Raw genomic sequence first — 26,399 nt, forward strand, 5'->3', positions numbered from 1 at the left:
CCTTAATGAGTTTATTGAGTTATCTTTTTACAGATGCTAAGTAATCTCATGTAGATTTTAAATATGCAATCTTACAAAAATTTTTTCCACATTAATCCTTTTTGTGGAAGGAAACTCAAATAGAAAAAAATAAGAAATTGAAAAAAGTTTGTTTTGATCTAGATTCATACTCAGTTCTTTTTCTTTGTAAGTAGGTAGCCTTTTTTATCATGAATCTTTTGGGATAGTTTGGATCATTGTATTGCTGAGAATAGCTGCTATTCACAGTTGTTCATTGTTCAGTATTCCTGTCACTATACAGTATTTTCCTCTTCTGCTCATTTCACTCTGCTTCAATTTGTATAAGTCTTTCTAGGTTTTTCTGAGCTCCTCCTGTGCATCATTTTTTATAATTTAAATAGGTGTGTTAAATAAGGGTTAAAAACTATAAATATATAACAAAATAACAGGTTTATTAAACTAAAGGGAGAAGGGAAAGGGAAGGTACAGGGAGCAACTAACTTTAACCACAAATCAGAGGTTAAACCTTATAACTCTATAACTATTCTAAACTAACTCTTTAAATTGTTAACTAAGATTAGGGAGGGTTTGATAGTATAAAGATTATAATTAATGTGCAATACTCCAAGTATTATTTTAATACTATTTATTATAATCCACTTAGAGCAGAGAGAAATTAAAAACAACCAGAGAAATTAAAAAAACAAAACAAAACAGAGAAAGGCAAAACACTGCTCCCTCCTTCACCCAGATACCAACCAGAGAGACCATATGGGCAAGAAATGGAAACTCAAGATGCCAATCCACATAAGGAGATGCACAAACAGTAAAAGGGAAAGAGGATTATGGAAAATGTCATCTCTAAGGTTGAAGATTATAAATCAATACATTCTCCACTGTGATTCTTTGGGAGACCAGTCTCCCCAGTGAATCATGAAAACATAACTAACTTATAACTTGAACTAGTGGTATATACAAATATTACAGTTTTTAATGGGAAATTAAAATAATTTGAGGATAAAAGGAAGATAAAAAGGAAAAGGAACAAAACCAATAAGTGCATTGACGACAAAAAAACCAATTAGGGGGCAGTCCCCTTTGGCATAAGAGTATAAATTCAAAATAAAACATTCAAGCCCCCCCCCCCCCCCCCCCCCCCCCGCCAAGTTAAAATTCGCCATATCTCAAAGTTCAATCTGGATCTTCTGGTGCAGTGCCTTCTAGATTCTGGGAAGCAGTCTCTTGTTTTATATTAGGCTCAAATTCAAGCCAAAGTTCACAATAGCATTTCCCCACCCCACCCCTTGAGGAAAATAATAATAACCTCCCCCGTAGGATATAGGGATACATGTAGGAATTACACAGGGATACATGGTCAAGTCATAAGGCATATGAATCAAGTATCAAAAAAATATCAATGACGTCAAAGAAATTTTTTAAAAATAACCTCTGAGTCAGATAAAAAATATAAAAAGAAAACTTGAAAAAATTTTCACAAATCACCACAGGTTCTTGTAGCTATCCATAAGCATACAACAACAATCAGCCACTAATTCCAGTTTAGCAGTCTGGACTACAGTAAGTCGTCACTTCATGAGAGAAAATAGACAAAGAGACTAGGTCTCCACACAAATGGGAAATAGAATTCCCCAGTTTAATCCGTTTCTTTGCTTTTTTCAGATAAGGGAGCCAGAACAATCATTGTTATATTCTTTATATAGGGTGTGGTACAAGGAAGTCCTGCATTTAACAAGTTAAATAGCTACAACCCCGAGTCTCACACATGATCAAGTCATTTTGCTTTTTATGCAGATTGTCATCAATCCCTGTAGGGTTGGTTTAGTTTCTTTTACCTTGTTGTGCTCCTTTGGCAATTTGCAGGTCAAGTTCTTTGCTCCTTTGTGGTCAGTTTCTCCTTGGATTTGACATAGTCATTAAGCAAAAGTCTCGTAATATTTAAATAACTAATGACAATTTGCCGTAGTCCAAAGCCTTTTTGGTCATCCTTTTTATATGTTAGGTAAACAGACATCTTATCTTATTCTATTGCAAAAAATAAAAATAGGTTAAAAAAACCTTTTCGATACTAGTGACGTGTTTCAAAGGCAAAAAATGAAAAATGGGGAAAAAAACCCTCTCTTTACCCTTAGATTTTATATTCTTTAGTGTGGCATGACATATAAGGATTGTTAAATAATTGATTTAGTTAACACATTTCTTGCTTGATAAAGGCTTTTGTTGTGAAATAGAAACCCACAGACTCCATATAGACAATTTAGGTAAATAAAGTCAAAAAGCCAAATTTCTACAAGTCAAGATAGAAAGTTAGATTTTATTGGAAGCGGGTCAAGTCCTCCAATAAAAGCATTCTCTTGCATGTATCACATTGTTGGACCCCGGCAAGAAAGAACGCCCAGAGGTTAAGATCTGGTTTTTATAACAAAATGAATACTTCCGTACAAGATCACAAGAGACCTTATTTTAGAAACAGTTACCCAATTACAAAGCTGATTGGTTAGCTCATTTTGAGAAGTCCATATTAGTCCTTTGACTAATGACTTAGTCAAGTCAAGTGACCGTTACCTCTCTCTCATATGATCTGGGGGAAGAGATGACTATTTCCAAACAGGAAAGGGTGTGTGATGTTTGTGCCATATTTGGACATGAGATCTGGATAGTCAGCATCTTATGATAAAGGGAAGTACAATCTTAGGGAAGGATTAGATATCCTGGTAGATGCAGTTTTTATGCTTTAGTTAGAAATCCTTATAAAATTATGAATTTTACTGATTGTATTAAGATTATAATGGGATTTATACTAATCACTTTAGAATCACAATACTGATTATCTTAAACCTATCACGATCACTAAAATCCAATCAAATATGGGGGGGTTGAAGTCTTTTTTCCCACACTTTCCTTTATTTTTAAAACTTGAAGGATAGAGGCAGACTATATATAAACACTAATTAGTTCCATGTCCAAATTCTCCATATGACCTAACAATAGTCTTTTACACTGCTTTGATAAGAAAAATAGCCAACTGAAGTAGTACAGAGTTGGAAGGCAAATTAGAGTAGCACAAAGTTGAGTAACAAATGAAGAGAATGACAGAGTAAAGTATGATTGGAACATTCTAGGGACATTTAACATTAAGTTGAATATCAGCAAAGTTATCTCTGGAAAAAGGAAATTTACAATAGTTCTTCAGTCAAAGTCCATTGACTGTCAAAATGTTTATTAAGTACCTACTGTGGACCAGGCAGTTTGCTAAGCTTCAGGTAGCAATGTCTAACCTTCCATTTGCCCTTTTTGGTACAGTCAAATTTCTAAAATTGCAACATAACAAAGCCTAGAATGTTGATTCCATATCACCCTCCTCCTTTCTTTTGTGGAAATCAGGAGGCTATCCTTAGCTGTGAACACGTTATACTTGTAGAATTAAGAGACCATAAAGTAGGCCTGCTTTCACTGTGGAAATAAAGTAATTGTTGCTCAGTATGAGGCATTGGAGAACTGGCAATTACTGAGCAGATTTTTTGGGGAAAAGAACAGTCATACAGTTAAAGGATGGAGAGATTCTTTCTACTGTCCAAACTTCCCAAAGCTTACCCTGTTACCTATATACAGATATATACAATATAACAGATCCTTTCTTTGATTGGGGTCCCCCCATAACCTATTGACTGCCTTTGCATACAGCTAATAATAGTAAATTTGTGAGGGTAGGCATAAATGTAGATATAGCATTACTTTCCTAACATTTCCAAACATCCCTTTGCTAGTTAGGACATAAACTACATAGTATTTGATGTGAAGTGGAAGAGCACAGGTTACAGACTCAGCAAGTTAGGTTTAGGTCTCTGGTCATTTGATGACTCAAGGTGAAAAAAATTATACATCCAAGTTTCCAATATTCATTTGTTCCATCTCTGGGGTAGTCTTGGTGAGAGGCCAAAGTCAGTTCCTGCTCTTAAAGAACTCACAATCAAACGTGGCCTACAACACAAAAATAAGCTAAAAAGGGAGGTCAGAAAGGGAGATATTATATAAGATATGATGGAGGCCACTATGCTCATCTAAGTTACATCTTTCATATTTTAACTTTCTTTTACTTTTCTGGAGGTAACATTCTCAGTTTATTCTTCTAGTATTAGTTCAGTGACTATGGTGTTCTCCTAGTTCTCTATTCATTTCACTATTCATTATCTTTAAATTTTTTTTTCAAACATTTTGTCACTATGAGAAGTGAAACAGGGTAGCTAATTCAGGGTGGTTGACTACAAGGATAAAATTTGGAGTAAGTCAGTCTTCTTTATTTCAAAGTTAACTCCATTTGCTTATGAACACCATGGTGAGTAAGGTATTTGGAATAAGACCTTAGGTGCTTTGATATGACATGAATGTTCAGGTTATAAAAAGTGCCCTGCTTGTCTCCAAGCATCTTTCTAATTTTCCTGGGGCTTGGTCTTAGGGATACCAACATCCTTTAAAATTTTTAAAAATTTAACTTAAGTTTTCAAAATCAATAAGTATATATTTTCTTCCTATGCCTAATTTAGAGGGAATGGGGAGTGGGGAGAAAACAAAATCCTTATAACAAGTATGTATAATCAAGCAAAATAATTTCCCTTATTGACTTTGCCTATAAATTTGTGTCTTACTTTGCATCTTAAATGCTTTACCTCTCTGGTAAGTAATCATTGAATCAATACTGGTCATTGCATTGATCAGAGTTCTTATAAAGTAAATAAAATGCTTGAATGTGGTTTTCCTTTTAGGCATACTTCAGATGCCTCCTTTAGAGTGAAAACTTGTCTTTTTACATTAATGGTAAGGCTTAATTTCCAGAGCATGTATCCCTGAGTTACATCTTCTACTTCCTTGGTTTTTGGATTGCATATTTGTCAACATGGTTTCACAAGGAACAAAGTGAAAACTGGGAATATATATATATATATATATATATATATATATATATATATATATATATATGTATATATATATAAATATAATATAAATGTGACTTACAGTCCTGAGAGAGTCTACCTCATGTAGTATGTTCAAATGATTACCATTAAAGATGGGTGAAATTATCATTTATGTTATAACACCAGTAATAAGCAAAACTGGAATCTGCTAACAGCTGTAGCATAATACCTGACAAACATTAGGGCTTATTTATTAAGATTTATATTTTTAGGCAAAAAAAAATACTCAAACTTGTTACCTAAGTATAGAATAGGCAATGCATTAAACAATTTAATTACTTAATTAGTATTATAGCTTGTGTGTGTATGAGCTGTGCTGTGCTGTTTTTATGAAGTATGTTGTTGGTATCCTTAGAGTGGCACTGCCTACTTTTAAAAGTTATTATAAGTTCTGAATAAATTCAATATCAGATTAACTTTTTAATAGCTGTTGTAAAGTACCATAGTTATATTTTTGTGAGAAGAGAAAATCAGTATCCAGATACCTTTAGGTGTTTTGTTTTGATAATAACCTGATATATAGATATGTGAAATTTATAAAAATTCACATAGCTCTTTGATCATAATTAATCTGAAATTTCAAAATCCAAATTCAGTTATCACCATATTCAAAGGACTACTGAATGTCTATTAAAATATGCAGATGGACATTTTGTAGTTAAGTTTACTTACAGGTTTGAAATTCATCATTTCAATTTTATTTTTGGGCTGCCTTTCTTTCAGCTTGTCAACTATGTTATATTTTTTCTTTCTACTGTTCATGAAAGTCAGTTAGGGGGCAGTCCCCATTGGCACGAGCACATCGTTGGTTTTGTTCTCTTTTCCTCTTATCCTCAGGTTATTGTGGTTTCGGGGTTGGTATGTTTGAGGGACCCATTGGAGAGACTGGTCTTCCTCGGCACTCAGGGGGTGATGTATGGTTGAAGATCTGTTACTGTTAGAAAAGAGCTACATATCCCAAGGGTGTATGGGGTGCTCAGGGAGAAGAAGTATCTCTGGTATGGAGGGCTTGACTTGCCCTCTTAGGGCAGCTCTCCAACTTCTGACCCTCACCTGACACCCAGCTCTCACCTGTGGCTCCTAGTAGCTGCTAGCATGCGGCAGCGGCTATACCCTGGGCAACGGCTTCGACAGGCTGGCTAAACCAGGGTCGTAGACCCCTGGTGAACTAAGGCTTTGCTCACCCAGCATGTGAAGACTGCTTCCTCTGAACAGACGGAAGAAACCAATAAGAAGGTTCAACGGCTGAGAGGGTGACGCAGCAAAGCACTGTGGAGTGCTTAGGGCGTGTTGGAGCACAAAAGACAACAGGGCCATCCAATGCAGCTGAGGAAGTCTCCAGGTGTAACGATTTTTCATGCCAATGGACCCAGGCTTCCAACACCGAGAGAGTGGGACTGTCTCTATGCATCGACTTTTCCACTTAAATCTCCTACACGCACAAGTGTCTTTGTGCACACTCATCTACATCACAGATGAAAGTGCGCAAAGACAACCGTCATCCTCAATTACCGAGAGACTACTACTACTGTTCATGAATCAGAAATTGAAGCCACTCTTAGGATGTCATTCAAGTTAATGTCTACCATCCATTTAAGGACACAATTTTTTTCTTCTGCTTTATATTTATTATGATTCTCTTCCTCTCGTCATAACATCTCTAAAAAGATCATAATTGAGCTTTTAAATGAGCATCAAGTTTTCATTATAATACAAACTTCCTTTTAATTCTTTTTCTAATTTCCTGAGTTTGATCTGCCTATTTCTTGAATCTTTCTAGCTTGTCAGTGTCTTGCAGGTCACACTAACTCTGAAGCAATTTATTGCACCTTTCATTGTCTGTCTATAATGTTTTACTTTTCATTTCTTCCCCTACTCCTCTTTTTTCTTAACTTTAAACTTCTGTACTTCTAAATCAAATGCTGTTTCAAATGTATCATTAGCTTTAATTTCTCATTTTTCCTTCTGTTTATGTTGTACTTTAGTATGTGTTACCATATATTAGATGAATAATTATAATTTTCTTCATATATATTTGTATGCTAGGACTTTGGCTTCCTTTAGCTTCATAGGGAGTTTATTTTTTTTTTTTGCAACATTTCCTTGCAAAAGTTTTACTTAGATGTGAAGCTTCTGGACTTTAAAGCACATTTCCCCATAAGTTACTTAAATAATAACTATGAAATCTGTACATATTTTGCTGTAATTTTGTAAAAAATCATATTAAACCAAATTATTTTTACCTGCCTTATATAGTGCATTGAAGCATTTCCCACTACAACATAAAGTTTTATTGGTCTTTAAAATTCTATTTAGAATTCCTTCTTAAAAGAGTTGAACATTCTTTTTCTTTTTTAAAAAAAATATTCCTCAGAGGATGAAACCCTCCCTTTTTCAAGGTATCACTTTCCGTTAAGCTGTTTTCTAAGTATTAAAAGATCTTGCTCTTTATTTTAGAAAGAAAAATTAAGGAGCAAATAGCTCTTGGGTAATGGAGGCCAATTTAAATGCTTATTGTTTAATCACCAAGTATTTATTAAGCATTTACATTGTGCTAGGCACAGGAAATACAAGTACAAAGAATGAAATAACCCTTACACCCAATAATTATAAATGCCTTTATATGCAACTAAGAAGACAAAGCATTAAATCACCTTTCTAGTATTATTAGCCCCATACTGCAGCTCTATCATATAGGAGATTATAAAGTGATTGGAAGAAATTTTTACATCCCACTGTCTCCATAGGAAAGAATTAGAAATGAGCTAGTTGCAAATATATTCCAATTTGTTAAATTCCAAGTTAACAATCTCCAGTAAATTCAGAGGAACTTCACTATGAAATTCCCCATAAAATTCATTTTATTTCCATTAGAATGTGTAAGTTCCTTTTTCAAAGGTCATGTTTGACTTTATTCATGTATTTTTTTTTCTATAGATTCGTCAAATCTAAGGAACAGGAAAAGAGAATTATTATCTCCCAGCAATTTCTATGATTTTTCTTCCTGACTTCTGATTGGTCATATCAAGAGAAGGGCAGGGAATCTCTGCTCAAATTAATACTAAATTGTTTCCTTTTTCATTTAAGGATAATCAGAGATGAAAAAAACCAAGCACTCTTGCCAATATTGAATTATATGTGCAATCACAAAGACAACAGTTATACATAACTTTTCCTGGGATTCATTCCAAATTTGTCTCTGGCAGCATAAAATTAATTATTTTGTCTTCCCCCACCCCCTTTGTCATAGATAGTTAACTATTTTTCTGTTCTAGGCAACTAAAACTTTAAAAAAAGAGGAAAAACTCTTTCTTTTTATAGTGCACTATTTATCCAACTCAAAAGATTCCTTCTAGAGTCTTCCTGGGTATAAAAATTCTGCTTTTCTACAGAACTCTAATGGATATACATAAAAACATTCTTGTTTGCCTTTAGCAGGTGCCAACAGACCTATATAGTGCTATCTTTCCATGGTATTAGGCCACTGTAGGAGTTACTTAGATCTTCTGAAAACAAACAAATCAAAAAACATCCAACAGATATATTCATAGTTAACAGAAAAAGGAATACAAATAGATTTTGGCCATTTCATGAAGAACTGATAGTGGTCAGTCATATTTATAAAACTTATAATTACCAACATGGTTGTAGTTCTTCATCTAAAACTGGGATTGACAAACTGTAGCCCAAGGACCAGGTGTCAGGCAGTGGGCCTATAGAAAAATAGGCTATGCATCAGTGTCTTCCTATACCTCCTCTAAAAGGTAAAGGTGAGTGGAAGCAAGTGATGATCACTCAGACAACCATACACATTCTTTAGACTTCTAAGGAATCTTAAGAGTATTTGGAAGTCAAGATTTGAGAGACAAGCATCAGGCTTGCTAAGCAACTGCTATATCTACTTTCTTATAACCAAAGTGATCTGCAGTAAATATGACTGATATCCATAGCCAGTAGTGTAAACCAGACCAATAATATACCATAAAAATTTCAGGCAGCTGTAGCTGGCAGCCAAAACCATAAAACAAAAGAAAAATGATAGGCTATCATTGTCGGTCTGAAACTTTCATACCAATCGTCAGATCCATGCAAGGTTCTTCTAGCTGAAGCTGTCTTGAACCAGAGCCAACTGATAAGAAACAGATAGGAAAAGGTCAGTCTTCAAACAGGGATAACACATCAGACACAGATCAAATGATTTAATCAAGAGAAGATAGAGATATTCAGATTCACTCATCAATAATGTGCCCACCAAAAGTTATTTTCCACTTTTGGTTGGTCATGTGTCTTCTAATTCAGGCTGCCTAGGCAGTCCAGATTTAGAGATTTCAAAATCTTTTAACTGGGACTTGGGTTCATAGATGAAGGAAGACTGCCAAACAGGGTTCACTAATCAGAGAGAACAATATTTTCCTAACCAACTCAGCAGAATTGCTGAAGGGTTGATTTAGTACTCTGCAAATTCTTGCCTAATCACAATATTACTTTACTTCCTGTAGCTGTAATGTAAGAGTCAGACTGCAGACTCAAATGTATGTGTTATAATCAATAATGCATTCTAGTTGGGATGTATTGAGTTGGAGATTCCTCTGGGACAGTGATGGCACATGTGCCAGAGATGGCACACAGAACACTCTCTGCGGGCACCCATGCCACCCTTCCTCCAGTCTCCCCGAGTCCATTACTAGAAAAGGCAGAGGGACTTGGGGGGGAACTGCTCCCTTCCCCCTCCTCTACCATATCTGATGAGATTTTTTCACATCACCTGCCCCTCTATCCAGCAGCTCAATGGGAGACCTTCTTTCCTCCTGTCTGGGGTAAGGGGATGGACGGGATTGAGTTTGGGGAGTTGTCAGGGGACAGGGCATAGCACTCAGTCTCTGGAGGGCATGGGCACGACACTTGGTCTGGGGGGGGATTTGGGGAAGGGAGGGGCCCAGCACTCCATCTCTAAAAGGTTCACTGTCACTGCTCTAAGACATCCAATTTGAAATAACCAAAAGATATTTCGTGATGCTGGAATGGAGCACAGGAGAGAGACTAAATAGAGCTAGATATATAAATATGAGAGTCCCTTACAACAAAACAATAATAATCAGAACTATGAAAACTGGGTTGAAGTCACCAAATCAGAAAGGATAAAGAGAAAAGAGAACAGGACTCAGGACACACTTTAGATATTTAGGTGTGGATCCAACAAAGGACACTGAGATGGAGAGTGTTGTCCAAAAGCCAACAAAGAAAGAAACATAAAAAAACCCAGAGAAGCAGTTCTGTGGCTCAGCAGGGTGGCTCAGTGGATTGAGAATGAGGCCTAGAGACAGGATGTCCTAGGTTCATATTTGTCCTCAGACACTTCTTAGCTGTGTAACTTTGGGCAAGTCACTTAACCCCCACTACCCAGCCTTTATTGCTCTTTTGCTTTGTAGTCAATACACAGTATTGACTCCAAGATTGAAGGTAAGGGTTTAAAACAAAAAAACAAAACAGAGAGGGAAGAGGTTCCAGGACAGGAGAGTAATTGGCAATGTTATATACTCCGCAAAAGTCAAAAAGAATGAAGACTTAGGAAAAACTAATAGATTTTTCAAGTAGAGAGTTCTCAGTGGTGTGACTGATGATAATTGACTTGATTGACAAGCTTGATTTTTCCATAGCCAATTTTTCATAGCCAATGGATGAATTTCTTTCACAATATCTCTAACAAATGTTTCCCACAACCAATTAAATGTGTTCAAGGATGGGAAATCATTTTATAATGAATATTTTTTTTCCTTTTGAGACAACTCTGATTATTAGAAAGTTATTTATGTCTATGATAATGGTAATCATAACAATAATAATAGGTAACACTGAGTTTTGCAAAGCACTTTCTATTTGTTATCTCATTTGATCCTCATAGCAACCTTTTGTGGTAGGTATTATTATTTTTCCCATTTTATAATGGAGGTAACTGAGACTGAGAGAACTTTAATAATTTGCCCTCCTAACTAGTTCCATGTGATAGTTGTTAAATTAAGACATTTTTGATAAATCCTCCTATGTATATTCAGTTTTATTTTATATATTTTTTCAGATTACAAATAAATACAATTTTAATAATTGTTTTCTGACATTTGGCAATCTATGTTCTCTTCCTCCTTCCCATCACTCCTCCTGAATGAGGAGTATTTTATATAGGTTATACTTGTGCTATCATGCATTACATATTTCAGTGTTCATCATATTGTGCATGAAGACACATATCACTTATACTAGAGAAAAATTCATGGAGGAAATAGTGAAGAATAATATGCTTCATCAGTGCCTCTCTGCCTTTTCTGTCATAAATCCCTTGGAGTTGTCTTGGATCCTTGCATTGCTGATACTAGTTAAGTCATTCACAGTTGGTCATTGTACATTATTGCTGTTCTATATACATGTTTTCCTGGTACTGATCACCTTTTGCTATTCAGCAAAAAAATAAAAAAATTCTCTGATTCAGCAAGCACATCTGCAAGTTGTTTCTATAGCCTAGATAAGATTCATCTGTATCAGGTGTCTTGGTTTTGTTGAAGATGTGATTTCCCTCTGGCCTTTCCCCAATCTTTATGCTTTTTGTCCTTTCTTCAGGCCTTTATACTATCTGATCACCCACTTCTCCTTAATAGTCCCTTCTTTCTTTTTTTTTTTTAAACCCTTACCTTCCGTCTTGGAGTCAATACTGTGTATTGGCTCCAAGGCAGAAGAGTGGTAAGGGCTAAGCAATGGGGGTCAAGTGACTTGCCCAGGGTCACACAGCTGGGAAGTGGCTGAAGCCAGATTTGAACCTAGGACCTCCCGTCTCTAGGACTGGTTCTCAATCCACTGTGCTACCCAGCTGCCCCCTATAGTCCCTTCTTTCTAGGTTTCCATGACATGATTCTCTCCTTGTTCTCCTTCTCTCCCTCCTTTGCTGGGTTTTAATCAATAACATGCCTCTCTCAAGTAAGTGTCTTTTAAGGCTTTGTCCTGGATCTTTTCCTCTTTTCCCATTGTACTCTTTCACTTGTTGATTTCATCAACTCTCATGGCTCCATTTATCATCTCTCTGTAGATGATTCTCAAATGTACTTGTCTCTCTTGGACTTCTCACCTGACCTTCAGTCTTAAGTCTCCAAATATCTTTTAGACATCCCAAACTGGATGTTCCATAGCTAACTTAAGCTAAAAACATCAAAAAACTGAACTCTTTATCTTTCCCTTCAAACCTTTCCTTCTTCCTTACTTCCTTATTATTTTTGAGAGTATTATCATCATCCTCCTTTACTCCTCTGACCCCCTGCCCCATATCTACCTAGGTCTGTTGTTTATACAGTCTCTTCTCTCCTCAAACACTACAACAAAACTAATGCAGACAGGTTCTCATCACCTTCCTCCTTGACTACTACAATAATAAGATGGTTGGGCTCCCTTCCTCAAGTCTTTCCCCCTTCCAATCTATCTTCCATTTAGTTGTCAAATTGATGTTCCCAAATGCAGGTCTGACTATATCATTCCCCTATTTAGTATACTCTAGTGGCTCCCAATTATTTCTATGATTAAATCTATAATCCTCTTTTTGTCTTTCCCTCTGAGATTACTCTCCTTTTATCCTGTTTGTACATACTTTTGTTTGTTTTGCACATCATCTCCTTCATTAGACTATGATTACTTTAAGGTCAGGAACTTTTTTTGTATCTTTAGTATTCATTGAAGTATCTAGCACATAGTATGTGTTTAATCAATTAATGTCTAAGTCATTGACATGCCTTTGCTTTGTCTAAATTGTATTATATTCTCCTCACCCCCCACTTTCCTGCCTTTGTGCTTTTTTGCTCACATTGTTCCCTAGCATGGTCCTCATTGCCTCTCTAAAATTCAAATAAATTTTTCATCCATCTTTCAAAGTCTTTTCCAACTCTCCCTATCCCCATACTCATTAACACCCTTTTCCACTTTTGGACCTCACAAAGCATTTTATTATATATCTTCTATTATATTCATCTATTTTTATGCCATTTTCCCTGTTACATTGTGAGAGCCAACAGAATGGTGACTATGTTTTTAATTTGAGTTAGGATGATATGAGTTCAAATCTTATCGCAGACATTTATTACTTCTGTGAATACTGGATGAATAATATCATTCAGTCTCAGGTTCTTCATTAGTTAAAAGGAAATTATACTAGTACTTAATCTCCTAGGGTGATTGAGAATGAGATACAATATGTAAGATACTTTGCAAATCTTAAAAGTGCTATGTAAATGTTAGTGCCTAATATAGTGCCACCAAGACCCAGCAGGCATCTGGCATATTTGTTGAATTTAATTGAATTCAACTGAATATACTTTGAAAATCTGAACATTTCTATTATCCCATTTGTATCTTTAGGAGTTTTTCCTCTTTTCTCCATTGAAATATACTTGATATAAAATACTCTCCACACAATTAAAACTAGATCTAAACAATTGGAAAAACATTGATTGCTCATGGGTGGGACGAGCTAACATAATAAAAATGACCATCCTACCCAAACTTATATATCTATTTAGTGCCATACCCATTGCACTACCAAAAACTATTTTACTGAATTAGAGAAAACGATAACAAAGTTCATTTGGAAGAATAAAGGATCAAGGATATCCAGGGAAATAAAAAAAAATACAAAGGAAGGTGGCCTTGTAGTCCCAGATCTCAAACTATATTACAAAGCAGCAGTCATCAAAACAATTTGGTATTGGCTAAGAGACAGAAAGGAGGATCAGTGGAATAGACTTGGGGTAAATGACCTCAGCAAGACAGTCTTTGACAAAACCAAAGACCCCAGCTTTTGGGACAAAAATCCAGTATTTGATAAAAACTGCTGGGAAAATTGGAAGATAGTGTGGGGGAGATTAGGTTTGGATTAACACCTCACACCCTACACCAAGATAAACTCCGAATGGGCGAATGACTTGAATATAAAGAAGGAAACTATAAGTAAATTAGGTGAACACAGAATAGTATACATGTCAGACCTTTGGGAAGGGAAAGATTTTAAAACTAAGCAAGACTTAGAAAGAGTCACAAAATGCAAAATAAATAATTTTGACTACATCAAATTAAAAAGTTTTTGTACAAACAAAACCAATGTAACTAAAATTAGAAGGAAAACAACAAATTGGGAAACGATCTTTATAACAAAAACGTCTGACAAAGGTCTAATTACTCAAATCTATAAAGAGCTAAACCAGTTGTACAAAAAATCAAGCCATTCTCCAATTGAAAAATGGGCAAGGGACATGAATAGGCAATTTTCAGTTAAAGAAATCAAGACTATTAATAATCACATGAAAAAGTGTTCTAGATCTCTTATGATCAGAGAGATGCAAATCAAAACAACTCTGAGGTACCACCTCACACCTAGCAGATTGTTCAACATGACAGCAAAGGAAAGTAATGAATGCTGGAGGGGGTGTGGCAAAGTAGGGACATTAATGCATTGCTGGTGGAGTTGTGAATTGATCCAACCATTCTGGAGGGCAATTTGGAATTATGCCCAAAGGTAGATAAAAGACTGTCTGCCCTTTGATCCAGCCATAGCACTGCTAGGTTTGTACCCCAAAGAGATAATAAGGAAAAAGACTTGTACAAGAATATTCATAGCTGTGCTCTTTGTGGTGGCCAAAAATTGGAAAATGAGGGGATGCCCTTCAATTGGGGAATGGCTGAACAAATTGTGGTATATGTTGGTGATGGAATATTATTGTGCTAAAAGGAATAATAAAGTGGAGGAATTCCATGGAGACTGGAACGACCTCCAGTAATTGATGCAGAGTGAGAGGAGTAGAACCAGGAGAACATTGTACACAGAGACTGACACATTGTGGTACAAGAGAACGTAATGGACTTCTCCAGTAATGGCTTTACAATGTCCCTGAACAACCTGCACCTATCTACGTGGAAAACAAACAAACAAAAAAAAAAAAACCTATCCTCAAGCAGAGGACAAACTGAAGGAGTAAAAACACGGAGGAAAAGCAACTGCCTGACTACAGAGGTTGAGGGGACATGATCAAGGAGAGACGCTAAATGAGCGCCCTAATGCAGATACCAACAACAAGGAAATGGGTTCAGGGCAAGGACACATGTGATACCCAGAGGAATTGCGCCTCGGCTAGGGAAGGGGTGGCGGTGGGTTAGGGGGAAGAAAAGAAAATGATCTGTTTCCAATGAACAATGTATGAAAATGACCAAATAAAATAATATTTTAAAAACTAAAAAAAAAAAGAAAAGAAATATACTTGAGCCTCTCATCCTACTAGAGCAGTGGTTCTCAACCTTTCTAATGCCGTGACCCCGCAATAAAGTTCCTCATGTTGCAGTGACCCCAAACCAAAAAATTATTTTGGTGGCTACTTCAAAACTGTAATTTTGCTACAGTTATGATTCGGAATGTAAATACCTGATATGCATTATGTATTCTCATTGCTACAAATTGAGAGGTTGAGAACCACTACACTAGAGCTATTTTTCCTTCTAGAAACTCAAGCCATACCTGTGTTTTTCCTGAAGTTTTTGAAATCAGTTCTTCTGAAGTTCTTAGTTATACACACCTAAGTATTTCTTCTTGGCTCATATGAAATGTGACACAATCTCTCTACCAGTCTGACTCTTGTAAAATGGAAAAAAAGTTAATAAAACATGTCACTACCTGCTTCAGTGAAAAGTAGTGTGAATACATGAATAAGGTAACTCACACAAGTGGAAAGGCTTTGAATCCACAAGAAGAAGCCTTTATAAATTCCAACAGAGAATAATGTTTATTAAGTCAAAAACTCTTACCTTTTCCCTTAGAATCAATACTAGTTATTGGTTCCAAGGCCGAAGAGAGGTATGGGCTAGGTAATTGGGGTTAAGTGACTTGCCCAGGTTTATATACATCTAGGTATTACCTAAGGTCAAATTTCAACCCTAGACCATCCATCCCAGGTTATCTTTCTCTATCCACTGAGCCACCTAACTTCCCTATTAATTGTTTCTAAGTTAAGTAGGTGAAGAAAAGAGCACTATTTCATTAGCTAGGATGTGGCCTTAAGTTCTGAAGATTGATAGGATATATTGTAACCTTAGTGTTAGTCATCTGAGATAGCTTATGTAATGAGTGGTGGCCATATGTAAACTGTCATTGTTTTTATAATTTGTCATAAAAAGGGTGGATTTACCAAGTAATAATTATTTTTATAAGTTACTATAATCTGATTAAGGAGCTGAAGGCAGCCAATTTAAAAGAATGGGCTTTGGATTTAGAATTAATATAGTTAATTTGTAATACTATCTTTGCCTTCAATAAACTGTGTAACTCTGGGCAACTCATTTAACATCTTAGAAGTTTCTTCTACTGTAAAATGAAGGACTATATGATCCCCTCCAATATCTAAAATTCTCCTTTTTTGTGGTTATGCAACACTGCTGTATACAATTGATATCTTTTCATACAAGTCATTCTTCTAACACCAATTCCAAGATGAAAAAAATTGCACTGTCTCTTTTCCTCCCATTTCTTCTTTAAAAATACAATCCTTATAATCATTCTTTAGAACTTCCTTAAAATAACACAAACGAGATAGCCATGATAGTAGAACAAAGGAACAATATATTGATAAAATGTATTGTGGAAGTTGCATCCCCTAGCTGAGGCAACTAGGTGGGACAGTGGATAGTATTGGAGCTGTAGTTGTGAAAGCCAAGTTCAAATCCAACTTCAAACACTTCTTAATTTACCTATGGGTAAGTCATTTAACCTCTGTCTACCTCAGTCTCATCAACTGTAAATTGGGGGTAATTATAACAGCATCTACCTCTCAGGGTTGTTGTGAGGACCAAGTGGGCTAATATTTGTAAAAATCTTAGCACAATGTCTAGATAGTAGGTACAATATAAATGGTTATTCCCTTTCCTTTCTCCTCTTCTATCTCCCACCTTTTTGCCATCCTTTCATCTGAGACTTTGGCTGTCTGATGAAAGAGCAAGAGCATTATTGATCAGCAGTCAACCAACAACTATTAGTGCTTACTGTGTGCCAGTTCCTGTGTGAGGTGATAGGATGCAAATATAAAAAATGAAACAATCGTTTTTCTCATGAAGCTCACATGCCAAAAGGGAGTGATGAAATGTGGGGTCAAGGGGAAAGGTGCAACAGGAAATATCAAGATACAGCTGTAGAGGGAGGCAGCCTAGAATAGAGTACAGACAGATGCTAGGAAGCTCTGAGCGCAGTCAGGAGACAGAAATAAGGAGGAAAAGCATTATAGGTTTAAAATGCCTAGAGTTTAGAGTTGGAGTGCCTTGTGGAAGGAACACCAAGGAGGCTAGTGTTACTGGGCCGTGGAGTATATAATGGGGCATCAAGTATGAGAATAACAGAAAAAAGTGGGATGGAGTCAGGTTATGAAGGTCTTTGAAAAGAAAACAGAAGAGTCTGGGGCTGATAGGACACTGGGGTTTATTTTAGTAGGGGGATAATTTGATCAGGAATATCTCTTAGGAAAATCACTGTGGCAGAGTGGAGGATGGACTGGAGTGAGAAGAGAATTAAAGGAAGGAGATTAACAAACATTATTTTGTCATTGTCTAGGTATGAGGTTGATCAAGGCCTGTACAATACCTTGTGCTGACCCTTGTGTCTGTATTTACTTCGAGAAAAGAGAGCTCATGTATGAAATGATGAATAGGATAATTTCAGAAAGAGCAGGAAAGACCTATATGAACTGATACAGAGTGAAATAAGCAGAACCAGGACAACATTATACAGAGTAACAGCAATATTAATAGTTTGATAATCAACTATGAAAGACTTAGCTACTCTCAGCAATCCAATGATCCAGGACAATTCTGAGGGACTTATGACAAATAATACTATCTACTTCCAGAGACAGGAGTATTGTAATCAGAATGCACATCAAATCATATGATTTTTCACTTTAGTTTATTTGGATTTTTTTTTTTTTTAAATCCTTACCTTCCGTCTTGGAGTCAATAGATAGAGCAAGGCCTGGAAGTGGGAGGTCACAGGTTCAAGTCTGGCTTCAGATACTTCCTAACTGTGTGACCCTGAGCAAATCACTTAATCCTAATTGTCTAGCCTTTATGGCTCTCCTGCCTTGGAACTGAGTATCAATTCTAGTACAGAAGGCAAGGGGTTTTAAGAAAAGAAAAGTAAATACGCACTGACCTTGGGTTCCAATCCTTTGTGACTGACCAGTCAGTTAATTTCCCTGGGCCACAATTTCTTTATTTCTAACATGAGGGGCTTGGCCTGAGGATTTCTTCTCACCTATATCTATAATTCTTTCATTGGCTTCATTAAATGTCCCCTCACAGGATGAATGCCATTGAAGACCATAGCAAGCTGAAAAGTCTTTTCTAAATCACCTAGTTTTGTTAACCATAGAGAGATTACAGGTGTACAATTGCACAGTAGACATTTTTTACTATTAAAATTATTATGGATTCTATCCAATAACCATACCTTTCTTTTCTTGTGAGCAACTGATTTGGTAGCCATGTGTGACTAGAAGTCAGTAGAAATAAAGCACATTCAAAGAAAGAATTTGGGACTCAAAAGCTGATTCTGATTAGAGAAATTATCTGTAATCTGGACCCCTTATTTAAGCAAACCAGAGAGAGAGATAATATACGATACATATTTTCTCCTTTGAGAATCACTGAACAGTAGTGTTTTTCTGCATTTATATACTCAACCATGTAAAGGTCTTTCACCTCCTCTGTTTGAATGGGACTGGACCTGCATTTGATACCTTTTATTTAAACAAGAGTAGGATAGTAGCTATTAATGAATGTCTATAAATAAAATTTCCAGATGGACAGAAAAGCCCTTAGTTCAGTTCTTGGTACTCCCTACTCTCAGTTTAAAAAAATAGACATTATGTAGCCATATATAGGAGGGCTGTTTATAAAAGAGCATAATTATAGTGTTTTAAAAGATACATTGGTCCCTGTTGGTAATATAAAAATAAAAAACATTAGCAAAATTTTATTTTTTAAAAGAAGAGACAATGTACAATATGTCAAAGCTCCTCTCTCCTTAAAACACACATACACAGACCCACATGGGCATATGTGTTGAGCCAGCTAGCTTCAGGTTACACAGGTGAATAAATGCTCACTCCCCAGGACTTAGAGGAAATAAACCCATGATTTGTATCATTTTCAATGGCTTTTGAAATACTGACTTATCTATAGATTAGATTGAATTTGTAATGTAATGAAAATTATTGGTCAAATCTGGTTTTATATTAGGAACTGTTGGATTTAGGTACTTAATGAAAATCGACTGTTAGGTTTGGACCTAATACAATCATATCTATTTTCTCTCTTATGTTATATTGCCAGTTTAGGATGAAATAAGGGACAAGGAGAGCCTGGAAGTAACCTTCCTGTTGTTTTCATATTTGCATCGATCTGTTATTGTGACATCTCTGTCATAGAGCTGACTGCTGCTAAAATAAACTTAAGGAATATGGGTTTTATTCTGCTTTCAAATCATTTTCTAGAAACTGCCCATCCAATTCAGAAAGATATTAAGATCTGATTTTTTTTTAAACAGTCTTAACAGTGGTGAAGTAGGAGATGCCTCATTTATGAGTATATATATGTTTATGGCCATAAATTGGGTAATTGTGCACCTAAGTGCTCCATTCCTTGTATCATTACCCAGCTTGCACATACACAATGAAGGCTTTTTCATGTACCCTTCTGCAGTTTGGGAAACTCAAGATTTGAAGAGGAAGCAATATGTTTTTCTTCTAGAGGCTGGTTACTTTTTATTCATACATCTGTTCCTGGTCAGTGCTAATGCATACCAATTTAGAGCAAAAATATAAAATATATTCACTAATGGTACCATAACTGTTTAAAAAAAAAAACCAGCTGTTTTACTGAACAGATGTTCTTAAGTGGTCCAGGTAGTTTAGAAGTTCTTTCTGCTTGTTTAGCTACATAAGTAATATTGAAATAACGATAAAAGTTTTGTTGTGGTTTAAGCTTTGGACTAGAAACACAAAAGTTTTTAACCAAATGTATTATTTTTTTCCCCCCTAACTTAATGGTGATCATAGTGGTAAAAGACTGAGATGTTTTATGCCCAGTTTTCCTTTGTAAAATGACCAAAGAGTTCAGTAACTCAGTAAATTTGGAACACTTTAAAAGAATTAATCATTTGAGTAGAATACTAAGTTACCTTAGTACTTCAGCAAAGATTTTGTTTGAACCTTTCTTTCCTTCTAGGCCATATTAGCCTGATTTAGGTTTTCCTTGTTACATTATGCATAAAGAAACTGGGCTGTATCCCTCTTTTAGTTTTAATTTCTTGGATAGTTATTTAACCCTTTTGTATCTCAGTTGATTCACTTGTAACATGAACTTTAGAGGTTTTTGTCCCATGAAGATATCGACTATATTAGTTAATTATTTTTCATATAAAATTCGTAAACATTTCCTGAAAGATACATTATGTTAGAATGGTAATTTTGAATTAGGTTCTATGTAGACATGGGATATATTTAGTACTGGCAGATAATTTGCCTTCTTAGCCATCCTAATTTTTCCTACCATATTCACATTTAAATAATTAATATATTTAACTCTGCTATGCATAAAATGGACCATTAGATTTTAACAGTGCAATAAAACTGTAGCTATTTATTGGTGCAGTTAACTTCTAGTTATCCATATTATTGTATTTTTGGATAATCTAAAATAGTGGAGAAACAAATTATTATTTAAACTTTTGGTTTGACATTGCAAACAAATATTCAGTCACCTTCTTCTGGAGTGACCTTGCTGTTAGCAACTTAGAAAGAAGTTTGTTAGTGAAAAGGAAGCTTCTGTGATAAAAACATAAAGCCAATTAATCATAGAAGTATAAATTTAAAACTAGAGGGCAACAGAGGCCATCAAATTCAGCTCTCATTTTACAGATTTAACCAAGTCCAAGAGAGGTTTTGTAGATTACCCAGTGTCACACAGCTAGTAATTATGAGTCAGAATTTGAACCCAAATCTTTCTGGCTTCATGTCCAAATGCCTAGTTACTACTCTATGCTACCTCTGATCTTTAGGGTTAATCCAGAATTATATAAGACCTCTGAAAATGGTTGTGAGAGTAGTCATGGGGAAGAGTAAAAGCAATGTTTTGAGAATAGTGAGAAAGATTTTGAAAAGGGTTTTTTGCATTTTGAAAGAACACAACTACACTGGAATATTCCTTTCTATTTTAACCCAACATTATTCCTAAAGTTCTTCTGTGCCTAAGAAGAGAGAAATCCATTTGTAGCTTTTATTGTGCTCTTTGATAAAGTGATTTTCAGAGTTATCAATAAATGACTTTTAGCAAAGTAAGCATGTATTGTTGCATAATTTATTATCTAAATGATTACATTTTGTTTCTTATCTTATAGGATACCAGAAGGTCCCATGGACCAGGGACCAGCTACAGGAAGGGTACGTGCTTTAGAAGAACAGCTTTTAAAAGCCAAAGAACAGATAGAAAATTACAAGAAGCAAACCAGAGATGGTTGGTGACTATACCACTTTTCATTTTTCTTCCCCAAATATTTGCTTTACCACAAATATTTGAAAATTTCCACTCAGCCAAGTTTTGGAAATGCTGATATTCTTATGCTCTTCAATAGCAGGTCTAGGGAAGGATCATGAAATACTGAGGAGGAGGATTGAAAATGGAGCTAAGGAGCTCTGGTTTTTTCTCCAGAGTGAATTGAAGAAATTGAAAAATTTAGAAGGAAGTGACCTCCAAAGACATGTGGATGAATTTCTATTTGATTTGGGTCATCAGGAAAGGTACTCTCTGTTTTTATTTTTTTCTGGTCTTGAGAAAGACTATAATATATGATTGAGACATGAATATTTTTTAATGCCCTACTGGCTATTAAATAAATCCATGATTGAGGTAATGATATCATTGATCTTAGATTGTATTTGACACAAAATGTGCTATGTCAATTAAACATAGAATATGAAATACTTTAAAAGTATATTTCTAAAAGTCTTTATTAGTTCAGATAAATTTTAAAATTGTTGATGATAACCAATAAACTAAACATTTATCTTTGTGAATTCATTTCAGATTTTTTTTCCATAAGAATTTAAGGTTAAAAGAATGCTATTTTTGTTGGGATAGACTATTTTTGAATATGTAGTAACAATGGAAATGGTTTTAAAAAAATAAAAATATTAAGAACTTAAACAGCTATTTATTGCTAATTAAAGGTTAATAGCAGATCTTGAATTTTCTTAAAAAAAACAGCATCTATTAATTATGTTTCCACTTCCTTAGTGGAAAGGGGAATTAGGAATTAGCGACAATTTAAATTTGATCCTACTCGTAACATATTTCAAAAAACCCACAGTTTATTTTGCACAAAAATAATAATACTCAAATTTTGTTCCAACAAAATGAATCTGATAATCATTATAAATACAGTGATACCTGTCCTTGGAACAACTATATTCAAAAGACTGTATTCCCAGTTGGGTTCTGTTTGTAATTACTTTCTCATTAGTGAACAATAAAAGAAAAATTGTTATATTATTCTTACCTACTCCTGTGAAGGAGGAAAAACATCTTTTTAAACAAGAGAGCTTCACATACTGCTATCAACAGAAATATTATCGGAAATTTTAATAAGTCATTCCTCTGTTTTAATAGTTAAAGACTAACAATCACTTCATGGAAATTTTTTTTTAGCATTCATGATTTTAATAAAATTATTGTAATAAGGATTTCAAATGGATTGGATTACTTTGAGTAAATATTTTATAAATGCTCAATGATAGTAGCTCTGGGGCAGTGAAAGGAATGATGGATTTGGTATTAGAGGGCATAATGAATTTCTATTCTGATACTATTGTTACCTATGGATCTTTTGGCAATTTGGGCAGCTGTGTGACACAATGTATAGAGCACTCACTAGTTCTGGACCAAGAAGGCCCTGAGTTCAAATCCAGCCTTGGACACTTCACTGTGTGACCTTGACATAAAATAAACAGAGGAAAGACACTAGCATTAAGGGAGATTAAGAATGGCTTTTTTTCAGAAGGTGGAACTTGAAAGAAGCCATGGAATTTGCTAGATGTAGTAGAGGAGGAAGAAAATTTCTTGTTTGCTTCAGTTTTCTCATCTTTAAAATGATTTGGAGAAGAAATGGCAAACCACTCCAATATCTGCCAAGAAAATCACAAATGGGGTCTTGAAGTGATGGACACAACTGAAAAGTGACAATTGAAGAGCAGCTGAACCTTGGGCAAATTACTTAACTTCTATACCTCAGTTCCCTCATCTGTAAAATGACGACATTGAACTAAATGAACTCTTAAGTTCCCTTCTAGCTTGAAAACTGTAATCAGTTTTTAAGGCAATTGGTAGTGCAGTGGCTAAAGTAGAGCCAGGAAGGCCAGAGTTTAAATCTAGCCTCAAACACTTAGTTGCTGAGTGACCCTGGGCAAGCCACTTTACCTCTCTTTGCCTCAATTTCTTCAATTGTTGATGGAGAAAAATCCAGGGTTCAAAGCCGTTTCAAAACTCACACAATTATAAACTAGGGATGTTATTAAAACCTATCTTGTGAAATAAAAGTGGTAAATTGGGATGCCACTTGAAATAGAGTAAGTAAGCTGAGGCAAATATGTGGGTACCATCAGACTTGGAGTGCCAATTGAAATAGAAGTGGTGAATCTGTAGAAACTATTACTATTTGAAATAGAAGTAAACTGAGACTAGAAAGCAGCTAGAGGGGAACCACCCTGAGGATCTCTTAGTTACAATGGGGATAGATGAGAGACACTGCCAGTACAGGGGAATACTGCCACACAGGGATACTGGCACACAGGGATGCTGGTACACCGAGGACTGCTCTGGGATTTATTCTGGGTTTTGCCTGCTGATCCCTATTGATGGCTGATGGATCAATCTACTTCCTAACCTCCTTCCTCCCTCACTTCCTCCCTTTTCCCACCCTCTCCTCCCTTGCCTCCCCCACCTCCCAATACTTCTTGAAGCCTTTGGCTTCTTCCCTCCCCGCTAAGTGAACTATAAAGATCTTCTTTTCTTTTCCTTTGTCAAGTAGCAATTTATTGGGATAACAGGATGGGAAACTGAGGAAAGTGGGATGAGGGTTTCCCTACTCTATAAGGGGAATTTGAGAGGGTTATGGAAATAGTCCAGTAACAAAGGTAAGAAGAGGAATAGATAAATGGAGGACAACAGCTAAGATCTTCTTTCTTCTTTTATAACACCATCAAGATCTCTCAGTTTCTCCTGGCCAGCTTAAACTCTCAGAGAGAGACAACCAACTAAAACACCAAGTTTCTCCTCTTCTCCTCTCTCTGTGGCCAGAAAAACCCCAACTCTTGGTCAGTTAAAATCCCAGAGAGCGCAGGGGTCTCCTCTTGATCAGAAAGCCCCCCAAAAACAATCAGGGTCTTCAGCCAGCAGAACTCAATGGCCAAATGCTAGCTAGCTATTATTATCTGTTGATTCTAATATATGTGAGTTGCCATGACAAGCTAGGCCTTTCTTTGAAATTGTGAAATTTGTGAAATTTGTGAAATTGAAATATCTGATTGTGAGAATGAAAGTATGAAGACTAAGCAGAGGACTGGATAGAGCCAGAAAGACCCAAGTTGATATTTGGCCTCATATATTAGCTGTGTGGCTCTAGGGTAAATCACTTAACTTCTGCATTCTTTAGTTTCTTAATCCGGATAATGAGAGAATTCAATGACTGATAAACTCCCTTCCAGTTCTAAATCATATGATTATGCCCTATGTTAAAAAAGTTTAAGTTTTCAACAATACTTATAGTTTACACCTAGACCACTCAGAATACGAATTATTAACTCACATCTTCTAAACCTGTAATAATCCTTGAATATATGGAAATTCTAAGGATTTAAAATAATTCTAGGAAATCATAAGAACTGAACAGGTGTTCAGTTAGAACAGGTATTGAAAAATTCTTATGAATCATCTGGATTTTATGTTGAATTTTCAATTTAAAAGTGGTATGGTATATATTTGTTTTGACATTTTGTTTAAATCCAAAAGTTTGTTTATTCACTTCAGCTTTCTGACATATCAGAATAATTCATTAAAGAATTATGTTTTTGAATTACTAACCATTACCTAACAACTCTATTTGCTGTTCAAAGCCCTGGTGTTCTCCTACCTTTCTTGTTTGTTTCTTTTTCTTTTTTCTTTTTACTCTCTACTCTCCTTCATATACTCTGATCCAGTGTTCTGGCCTTCCTGCTGTTTCCCTCCCAAGGTATTCCATCTCCTGACTCCAGGCACTGTCATTGGCTGTTCATCCCTTTCTGAAAATTTTTATTTCCTCTACTGTAGCTCCTGTATTGCCTGACTTCTTTCAAATTCCACCTTCTGGACGAAACCATTCTTTCTTTCTTTTTTTTTTAACCCTTAACTTCTGTCTTGGAGTCAATACTTTGTATTGGCTCCAAGGCAAAAGAATGATAAAGGCTAGGCAATGGGGGTTAAGTGACTTGCCCAGGGTCACACAGCTGGGAAGTGATTTGAGGTCAGATTTGTACCTAGGACCTCCCATCTCTAGGCCTGTCTCTCAATCCACTGAGCCACTCAGCTGCCCCCCTGGATGAAGCCATTTTTAATCCCTCTTAATGCTAGTGTCTTCCTTCTGTTTATTTTCCCTGAATTATTCTGTATATAGTTGTTGGCATGTGTCTCCTTCATTAGACTTTGAGTGCCTTAAGAGCAGGAGATGATTTTTTTTTTTTTTTGGTATCCTCAGCACTTATCAAGCCTGGAACATAATAGGTACTTAAATGCTTATTGACTTAACCTGACATTAATAGATTTGTATCACATGCATATACTAGAGTACCCATCTTTATGGAATAGCAGCATCACTAAGAAGTTGATAGAGGTATTTTATAAATATAATCAAGTTGAAATGCACTTGAGAAGCTCAACAAAAGAAAGCTTTGGTGAATTTATTTTTTGCAAAAAGAAGAAAACATTCCTAGCTTATTTCCAAATCAGGGTCTTCATTTAAAGAGGCAGCTAGGTGATACAGTGGATAAAGTGGGGTCAGGAAGACTCAGATACTTACTAGCTGTGTGATCCTGGGAAAGTCTCTTAATCCTGTTTGCCTCAGTTTCCTCATTTAGAAAATGAATTGGAGAAGGAAATAACTAACCACTAAAATATCTTTATCAAGAAAACTCCAAATAGAAACATAGTCAGACACAACTGAAATGAGTGAACAACAAAAATCTCTGTATAATCATTTGTAAAATGGGGATCATTTCTATTGTTTTCCATTGTGATAGAAGATAATACCACTTAGTCACA

At 35.6% G+C, this 26,399-nt stretch overlaps 1 protein-coding gene across 29 annotated transcripts in view; it reads left to right on the plus strand.

Moving 5' to 3' along the window:
• FUT8 (fucosyltransferase 8) overlaps positions 1-26,399 on the plus strand; it is a 461,812-nt gene that overhangs the window by 289,317 nt on the left and 146,096 nt on the right. For 23 of the 29 annotated variants that reach the window (XM_056810912.1, XM_007473055.3, XM_056810905.1 and 20 more), the window contains 2 exons: positions 21,451-21,566; positions 21,685-21,850. In XM_056810912.1, coding sequence (XP_056666890.1) covers positions 21,451-21,566; positions 21,685-21,850 — 282 coding nt within the window. The remainder of the gene's footprint in view (positions 1-21,450; positions 21,567-21,684; positions 21,851-26,399) is intronic. The other 6 variants (XM_056810923.1, XM_056810922.1, XM_056810920.1 and 3 more) reach the window with 1 other exon arrangement.

The sequence above is a fragment of the Monodelphis domestica genome, chromosome 1 (genome assembly GCF_027887165.1).
Source record: "Monodelphis domestica isolate mMonDom1 chromosome 1, mMonDom1.pri, whole genome shotgun sequence".
Lineage (NCBI taxonomy): Eukaryota > Metazoa > Chordata > Mammalia > Didelphimorphia > Didelphidae > Monodelphis > Monodelphis domestica.